General features: G+C 50.5%; 1 protein-coding gene across 6 annotated transcripts in view; it reads right to left on the bottom strand.

The window, feature by feature from the left end:
• Positions 1-8,914, bottom strand: part of ARHGAP44 (Rho GTPase activating protein 44) — a 203,691-nt gene that overhangs the window by 1,607 nt on the left and 193,170 nt on the right. For 3 of the 6 annotated variants that reach the window (XM_010339869.3, XM_010339870.2, XM_039475737.1), the window contains 2 exons: positions 6,437-6,814; positions 3,478-3,529 (listed from right to left, as the gene is read on the bottom strand). In XM_010339869.3, the coding sequence (XP_010338171.1) occupies positions 3,522-3,529; positions 6,437-6,814 (386 nt within the window). In that variant the 3' untranslated portion in view covers positions 3,478-3,521. The remainder of the gene's footprint in view (positions 1-3,477; positions 3,530-6,436; positions 6,815-8,914) is intronic. The other 3 variants (XM_003929255.4, XM_003929256.4, XM_010339871.3) reach the window with 1 other exon arrangement.

The following is an 8,914-nucleotide window of genomic DNA, read 5'->3' as shown; positions in this document are numbered from 1 at the left end:
CTGGAAGGTGGCAGAGAGAGGTGGTTGAAAGGGGGGCTTCCCGGTAAATGAGAAGCGAGTTGCAGGCAAAAACAGTCAGCCTTGGGAAGCAGGGGTAGTGGTATTCTAGGGATAGATCATTTGGAGGTCGGTTTAAGCATTTGGTTGCACAATCAGGTTGTGGTCATGCCTGCTTCGCTTCTACCGTATACACTGGTAGAACCAAGGCACCCGGGATGTGCCGCTGTGGTTCAGAGGAAGGCCAGAACAGCGCTTCCCTCCCAAGCCACAGGGTGCTTTCTTCTTGGTAAGAAGGATGCTGATTAGGGTCTCAATGACATCTTTTTGGGGATCTATATCAGACAGCATTTCATTCCCCAGAATCTTCAAGGACAGGGCATGAGGCAGTGGAAAGGGACCCCTTTCTCCTCTCAAGCCTGTGAGTGACTAGGGGAACCCTGAGCCTGTGTCCTGACTCTTAAGAAACAGCTGCATTTCGGATGGCTGACATGGGCAGAGTAGAAGGTCTCCCTCAGGACCCTGGCCATCATTGGTGCCAACCGTCCCTGACTGCAGAAAAACCGCCACCTCTGGTTACATCCTTATTAGGAGCATTAAAAGATCATTTTTGCCAGGCAAGATGATCAGGAGAAATATACTTGAAATTAATAGCTCAGTGTCTGCGCATCTGGAGGTCAGCAAAGACGACAGAAGTCCTCAGCCTGGCAGCTGAGTGGACACGAGGCCTGTTTGCCACACCACGTTAAAAACGGCCTTGCTGAGCCGGGCGCGGTGGCTCAAGCCTGTAATCCCAGCACTTTGGGAGGCTGAAGCGGGTGGATCACGAGGTCGAGAGATCGAGACCAACCTGGTCAACATGGTGAAACCCCGTCTCTACTAAAAATACAAAAAATTAGCTGGGCATGGTGGCGCGTGCCTGTAATCCCAGCTACTCAGGAGGCTGAGGCAGGAGAATTGCCTGAACCCAGGAGGCGGAGGTTGCGGTGAGCCGAGATCGCGCCATTGCCCTCCAGCCTGGGTAACAAGAGCGAAACTCCGTCTCAAAAAAAAAAAAAAAAAAAACGGCCTTGCTGCTACAGCCACCACCCTGGGAGACGCTGACAAGGATGAGCTTGCTGGCTCCTCTGGCATGTGCTACACGGAGAATCACAGATCCCCTGGGTCTCTTACTCTCGTCATCTGCCTCTTTTGATCCACTTTCAGCCTCTACTGTCCTGTCCTCTGCCTGCTTATTTTCCTTTTTTCTTTTCTTTTTTTTTTTTTTTTTGAGACTGAGTTTCCCTCTTCTCACTCAGGCTGGAGTGCAATGGTGCGATCTCAGCTCATTGCAACCTCCACCTCCCGGGTTCAAGCAATTCTTCTGCCCCAGCCTCCTGGGTAGCTGGGATTATGGGCGTGCAACACCACACCTGGCTTTTTCATTACCAATTTTTTATTTTTAGTAGAGATGGGGTTTCACCATGTTGGCCAGGCTGGTCTCCAACTCCTGACCTCAGGCGAATCACCCACCTCGGCCTCCCAAAGTGTTTGGATTACAGGCGTGAGCCACCACGCCCAGCCTGCCTGCTTGGTCTCTGGCCCTCACTTAGCCTTGGAAGGCCGGGAGCAGCACTCCAGGAGGCAGAGGAAGGGAACAATGTTCAGACTGAGGAATACCATACTGAGTGTACAGACATACATTTGGACACTGTCCTGAAAGACATCATACAAACACGGAAGCTCTGGGACAAAGGTCCTCCCTTGCCCCACCCCCCAGCCAGTCCTCATGTTCTTCTGGTCTTCGTTTCACTGCCTGATGGAGAAGCAGATTTGGGAGGTGGGGGCTGGAGGAACAGTCACAGTGCCACTGAAGCAGTGCCCTTCCCCCGCTGCCTGGGTCATCTGCCTGCACAGACGTGACGCTGAGTGGCCTGGGGCCCACCTCACTGTACAGGGTTCACTATCAGGTAAGAGCACAAGCTCCCCTGCTTAGATTAAAAATCCCAAATGTGTCTGGCAGGCAGAGCATGACCTTGGACAAGTTTCCCGCCTTTCCTGTGCCTCAGCAGTCAAATGGGAATAGTATAGGGAGGTGATGAGTTTAGATGGGCCCACAACAGGACTCCTGTGAGTTGCCATACCCTTATCCTTGCTGCAACCTTAAAGAGACCCCCAAGGGAGAAGAGTCACTAAGTGAGGGAATGGGATTCAGGGGCAGAAGCCCTCATCAGCATTCCCGGGAAAAGGGACGCGGTGGCTGCCTGTTTCCAGGCCACTCTGGAAGCACCTGGCAGATGCTGTCTGTGAGCACCAGATACCCTGGTGCCTCTCGTTAGTCTCTGCAGGACCATGGGCCAAACTGGGGAGAAGACCTGGCTTACTCCGGCCACCCCTACTTACAGAGGCAAATACACCTAAGTCCTGCTGGCTTCCTTCACATCCCTCCCTCAGTTATGCTTTGAGCATTTACTCTTTAGAGGAGGAGGAGACCAACTGATACTGATATAAATGCTCCCCCAAATTTTATTGAGTTGGACAGAAAGGATCTATCTGGCATATCTGCTGGGGATGAGGGAGAAGGGGAGCAAGATGGGCGCTGATACAGATTCTTCAGGATTTGCCAGCAGTCTCGGCCTGGAAGAAGCCAGACATTAGGATCTAACTCCAGGAGGGGAGACCTGCTGGAACAAACTCAGGGCCACAGAAAATGGGGTCCAGGCTGCAGTGTGGACCCTGTGTCAGGCTACACCAGGAAGGACCTCCCCTTGGGATGGCTTCCTTTTTTTTTTTTTTTTTTTTTTTTTTTTGAGATGGAGTCTCATTCTGTGGCCCAGGAGTGCAGTGGCTCAATCTCAGCTCACTGCAACCTCTGCTTCTGGGTCCCTGCAATTCTCTGCCTCAGCCTCCCGAGTCGCTGGGATTACAGGTGCCCAGCACCACACCTAATTTTTTGTATTTTTAGTAGAAACGAGGTTTCACCATCTTGACCAGGCTGGTCTTGAACTCCTGACCTTGTGACCTACCTGCCTCGGCCTCCCAAAGTGCTGGGGTTAAAGGCATGAGCTACTGCAACCCGCCTGGGGCACCTTCCTAAACGAAGGTGAGCAGGTGCACATCCCCCAGGGCGCTGGGCACAAGTGCCTTCAGCACAAAAGTCTCAAAGAACAGATCTGTTACCACTCCATGGTGTAAACCTGAGGGACAGCGGAGGAGGAGGAACTGCAGACATGATTCTAGCGAAAGAGAAGTGGGGAAAGGGGCTGGCTGGGTTCTCCTTCAGCTCCTCCTAATGAAAAGAAAGAAAAAGAGGCCAGGGATCCCCCAAAGCCAAATAAGCTCATGGATCAACTCATCCTTGCTGAGGCTGGGGAAGGCTGGAGAGTGAGGCAGCCATGCGGATGGTCTGAGCCACATGCAGAGAGGAGGAGCAGAGGGGAGGAGCGGGCAGCTGGCCTGGCTAGCTAGCGGGGTGGAGGGGCGCGGCCGGGGCCAGCTTACCCTGAAAATCCCCCTCACACGTATCCAAAACTGCGTCACTCATGTCACACAGCTGCAAGAACACAACGATAGGATTCGGAGAAAGGAATCAACATGACAAAACATGAACGTCACAAAAAATAAAATAAAATAAGTGCCAATATCACAGTCCCAGGCGGGCCACACCAAACCGTGATGGATTCTACACTGGCTCAGAGACCTGAATGTACAAGACAAAACAACAGTCTGCTGCCAGAAGAACATTAAAACAGGGTCTGCACAGGGTGCAGGACATGATGAATCCTGAAGGTCAGGTCAGAAGTGTTTTTGTTTTTGTTGTTTTTGAGACGGAGTCTTGCTCTGTTGCCCAGGCTGGAGTGCAGTGGCTCGATCTTGGCTCACTACAACCCCTGCCTCCCAGGTTCAAGCAATTCTCCTGCCTCAGCCTCCTGAGTAGTTGGGACTGCAGGCACGTCCCACCACGCCCAGCTAATTTTTGTATATTTCGTAGAGATGGGGTTTCACCATGTTGGCCAGCATGGTCTCCATCTTTTGAACTTGTGATCCGCCCACCTCGGCCTCCCAAAGTGCTGGGATTACAAGCTTGAGCCACCGCGCCCGGCCAGGGCAGGAATTCTTAAACCTGTCAGATGGAACAGGAACCACTCCACTTCTCACAGCACTTCGGGGGCACTGCCCTCCCAGGCCTCTGTTGCCTACTTTTTTGTTCCCCAATTTCTCCGCTCCTTCTGTTTCACAAGTGGTATCTTTTGCTCTTTTTTTTTTTTTTTTTTTTTTTGAGATGGAGTCTCACTCTGTTGCCCAGGCTGGAGTGCAATGGCACGATCTTGGCTCACTGCAACCTCCACCTCCTGGGTTCAAACAATTCTCCTGCCTCAGCCTCCCAAGTAGCTGGGACCACAGGTGCCTGCCACCACACCCAGCTAATTTTTTTTTTTTTTTTTTTTTTGGTATTTTTAGTGGAGACGGGGTTTCACCGTGTTAGCCAGGCTGGTCTCAATCTCCTGACCTCGTGATCCGCCCACTTCAGTCTCCCAAAGTGCTGGGATTACAGGCGTGAGCCACCGTCCGGCCCGTCTTCTGCTTATTCTATTGCTTATGTATTGATACCACCTGTGTCCCTTCCCTGAGGTGGCTGGAAGGTGGGACATATTGGGAGGAGCAGCCCTGGAGAACTGGCTCTAGTGACCTTCAGCTCCTCTGCAGGTGTGACCTTCCGGGGGAGCGGGGCAGCAAACCTGTCCCCTCCCATCATCATGGGCTCCTTCAGGAGATAATGCCTTGCCACCAAGACCCACCCAGATAGGAGCGGTGCTCGCTGTCATTTTCCAGGGAGAAATTTGCCTAATTTTTAATAAGCCTCAGGGTAGATGACAGCAGCTGTACATTCAACATTAATCACATCCAAAAATAAAGAAGCTGAATCACCAGATGGCTCTTCCCCGTAATGTTTAAAATTGACCCAGCACAAACACTTGCAAATTGGACTAGCCTTTTCTAAGGCAGTACGGAGCTGAACCCCATGGGGTCACCGCTTCCATCTAATCAAGGAAGAAATAAATCACTCTTTTGGAGAAGAATGTGGAGGGAAAACGCAATATCCATGAAAAGTCCCAGCGGGTACCCTAAGACAGCATTGTTCTTTGAAATGGGTGAGTGGGTGTGTGTGGGGTGTGTGATGTATGGTACGTGTGTGTGTTCCAACCCAAGCTGCCTCACCTTCTGCTACTCGGAACAACACTAAACACACATATGCTCCAGCTCACCATCATGCAATAAAGTGGGTTGGCTCGAGCGCAAGACACGGCTCAACCCTGTGCCTGTCTCCGTGAACAAGGAAAATGCTCAAATGACTTTAGCAGCCACCGAAAATATGCCCCTGACTTTATAATCTTATGTGGTTGAAGTGTGGGGGGGATGTTTCTTCTAGCCAGTGAATGGTTTTGGCTGAATGTGGTATGTGTGTGTGATTTCGTGCTTACACATTTTTTGTTTTCTGGGAGAAGAGAGCTCCATCTTTGTTTCTAAATTTAAATCAAAACTAAATTAAGTCATGGGTTTGTCTAATCAGTTCCTCAAGGAATTGGCCAGGGAGAGGAGTCTGGGGAAGGGGAAAAGGAGACACGCATCTTTTCTGAAATTCACCCCTCTCTAACAATCTACCTAGAAGTATATTTTTCTAGGAAGGCTTATTTTACTAATAGAGAAAAACACCTTTGGTTCTTAAGTTTGTTCTCCAGAGAAGCATTTATGCCTGTCAGTTGCTTAGGCTCTATCTAGGGAATACCTGAGTTTTGATGCTGTTTTGTGATCATAACCAGCTTCCAGCCTCTCCTAAGGCCCCACTCCAAATGACTCAGTATCTTCAACCCCACTATTAACAGCAAAAACAGAACCCCAGGCTGGGAGGCTTAGACCAAGAGAGATCCTGTAAGAAGCCCCTGTGTGGGACACCTGGATTCCATAGTTGCTTTCCATCAGTGGGTTTTTTTTTTTTTTTTTTTTTTTCGATGAGGTTTTGCTCTTGTTGCCCAGGCTGGAGTGCAATGGTGCCATCTCGGCTCACTGCACCCTTCGCCTTCCAAGTTCAGGTGATTCTCCAGCCTCAGGCTTCCAAGTAGCTGGGATTACAGGCATGTGCCACCACGCCTGGCTAGTTTTGTGTGTTTTTAGTAAAGATTGGGTTTCTCCAGGATGGTCAGGCTGGTCTCAAACTCAGGACCTCAGGTGATCCACCCACCTCGGCCTCTCAAAGTGCTGGGACTACAGGCATGAGCCACCGCACCCGGCCAGCATTGGTGGGCTTCTGAGGAGATCTTATGAGCTACCCCTGGTGCCAGCCCAGTCACCTGAAAGCACAAAGGAATTTGTTCCCTGGCAGTGACATTAACACCCCTCCCCTAGGCACATTTCACTAAGGTTCATAAAGTAAAGGTGAAGGAGCCTGTGGCTTGCTTACCTGTAGACATGCTTTCCCCAGGGGGCATGCCATCTAGCATGGGGGGCTCCGTGGACTGTGGACTAGAGGCTGAGAGGTTTACTGTGGGAGGCTGAGGAGGAGGCAGAGTAGGTCTCTGTCGGGGCTTAGGAGTGGGCCGAGATTTGGTCAAAGTGCTTGTAAAGACAGAAGGAGCGGCCAGGGGAGGAGCAGCAGCTGGAGAGAGCTGGCCCGAGGCCAAGGAGTACCCCTGAGGATAGCTCAGTCCATAGGGTGACGGGGTGCTTGGCGGGGTAGGGGATAGGCTGACTGGGGACGGCTGGCCAGCAGACTGGTCTGCCACAGCCCCTGGCTGGCCAAAGGGGACCTTGGGTGGAATTGGTGCCAGCTTCTTTGAAACTGAAAGAGAAAACACAACAACAAACACAAAGTTGTTAAATAAAGACGTTGTGGGGCCTGTTCACACACACTTCAGAGTCCAAAGCTGTCCCTGTCTCCTACCCCTAGCACCCACCCACACACACCTCCCTGCCCTGCCCCCCAGCCTCTTGCCCACACTGAGAGCAGCCAATACAATTTTCTTTCTCTCCTTTTTTTTTTTTTTTTTTTTTTTTTTTAGATGGAGTTTTGCTCTTGTTGCCCAGGCTGGAGTGCAACGGCATGATCTCAGCTCACCGCAACCTCCACCTCCTGGGGTTCAAGCGATTCTCCTGCCTCAGCCTCCCAAGTAGCTGGGATTACAGGCATGTGCTACTGCAACCAGCTAATTTTATGTTTTTAGTAGAGTTGGGGTTTGTCCATGTTGGGCAGGCTGGTCTCGAACTCCTCAGCTCAGGTGATCCACCCGCCTCGGCCTCCCACAGTGTTGGGATCACAGGTGTGAGCCACCGCACCCGGCTCCAGTACAGTGTTTAAAAATTAACCCAGAACTGCAAGTTTTCCTATCTTCCCATCTGTTAACTAACCTCTTTTCTGGATTTCTGCCCTGATCTACACACGTACACCGAGCCAAACTAGAGAACAAATTTCCCATCCACAGGAGTGGGCTGCTTTCCCAGTGGTGAGAGGTATCACTGCTCCACTCTGAGCAAGAGTGAGTCAGTGGGGCGGGGTCCAGCAGAGGATGACTCTAATTCCATTTGCTGTAATGGACAGAGGAGCCCTGACCCGGGAGCAGATCCTCGGGATGGAAAACTGACTTTTGGCTGAACCTGCCCAGTGGTTTCTGGCTCCCCTAACAGTGACATGTGATCAAATCCTTCGGCCACAGAACCCCTGTTCCTCTACCACTTTATATATTCTGTGCCTCAATCCAGCATCCTTGCTGCTGAGGCTTTCCTCTCATTCATTTATCTCTGGAGAATGGTACCCTCCGGTCTAAGCATGTATATACATCAACTGGCTTTTTCTTTTTTTTCTTTTTTTTAAAGACGGGGTTTCACCATGTTGGTCAGGCTGGTCTTGAACTCCCGATCTCAGGTGATCCGCCCGCCTTGGCCTCCAAAGAGCTTGGATTACAGGTGTGAGCCACTGCGCCCGGCCGATCAACTGCGTTTTTCAAAGCACTTCATTGCCCTGACCTCCTTTGCCTTACCTTCATTTCCCTTTACCCAATCACCCTACAGGATGACAAATTCATTATACCTTTAACTGAAAATGAATTGATAAAAACAACAAATCCAAACATCCAGGAGAGGCTTGATGGGCAGAAAATATCTTGAGAGAGTGATCACTTAGACTTAAGTGACGACTGGCTGTGTGGGGGTCTGATTCTAAAAGAAATGATCTTGTAAGTCCTCAGGGAGGCGTCAGAAACTCTTCTTTCACCCCACCCCACCCCCACTCCCTCCGGGAAACAAAGTCTGTTAGGAGGACAGCGCATGTATTCTCCCGGTGTGGTCAGTCTGCAGTGTGGACAGAAGAACATGCCTTGGCTGGGCTTGGTGACTCACGCCTATAATCCCAGCACTGTGGGAGGCTGAGGTGGGTGGATCACGAGGTCAGGAGATCGAGACCAGCCTGGCTAAGATGGTGAAACCCCAGCTCTACTAAAAATACAAAAAAATTAGCCCAGTGGAGTGGCAGGCACCTGTAATCCCAGCTACTCGGGAGGCTGAGGCAGGAGAATCGCTTGAACCCAGGAGGTGGAGGTTGCAGTGAGCCAAGATTGCACTATCGAACTGCAGCCTAGGAAACAGAGCGAGACTTCATCTCAAAAAAAAAAAAAAAAAAGAAAAAGAGAAAAAAGGACATGCCCTTCAGAATCCTACCACCTTGGGCTTAAATTTCTATCCTGCCACTTACCTGCTCTATTCCCTGAGTCAACTTATTCAAACATCTTCTATGCAATCAGAGGAATAAGATTTTCTCCGCAGCAGTGCAATAATTAAATGAGATCATGCATATCAAGTACTGCCTAATCACAACATAATAAAACCACTTAACTTTCCAATTTCACTTTTCAACCCTACTTCCTGAGTAAGGGGGAAGTGTTTCCAG

This window comes from Saimiri boliviensis, chromosome 17, assembly GCF_048565385.1.
Source record: "Saimiri boliviensis isolate mSaiBol1 chromosome 17, mSaiBol1.pri, whole genome shotgun sequence".
NCBI classification, from domain to species: domain Eukaryota; kingdom Metazoa; phylum Chordata; class Mammalia; order Primates; family Cebidae; genus Saimiri; species Saimiri boliviensis.
Note: the sequence above shows the minus strand (reverse complement) of the source record. Positions and strands in the feature narration are given on the sequence as shown.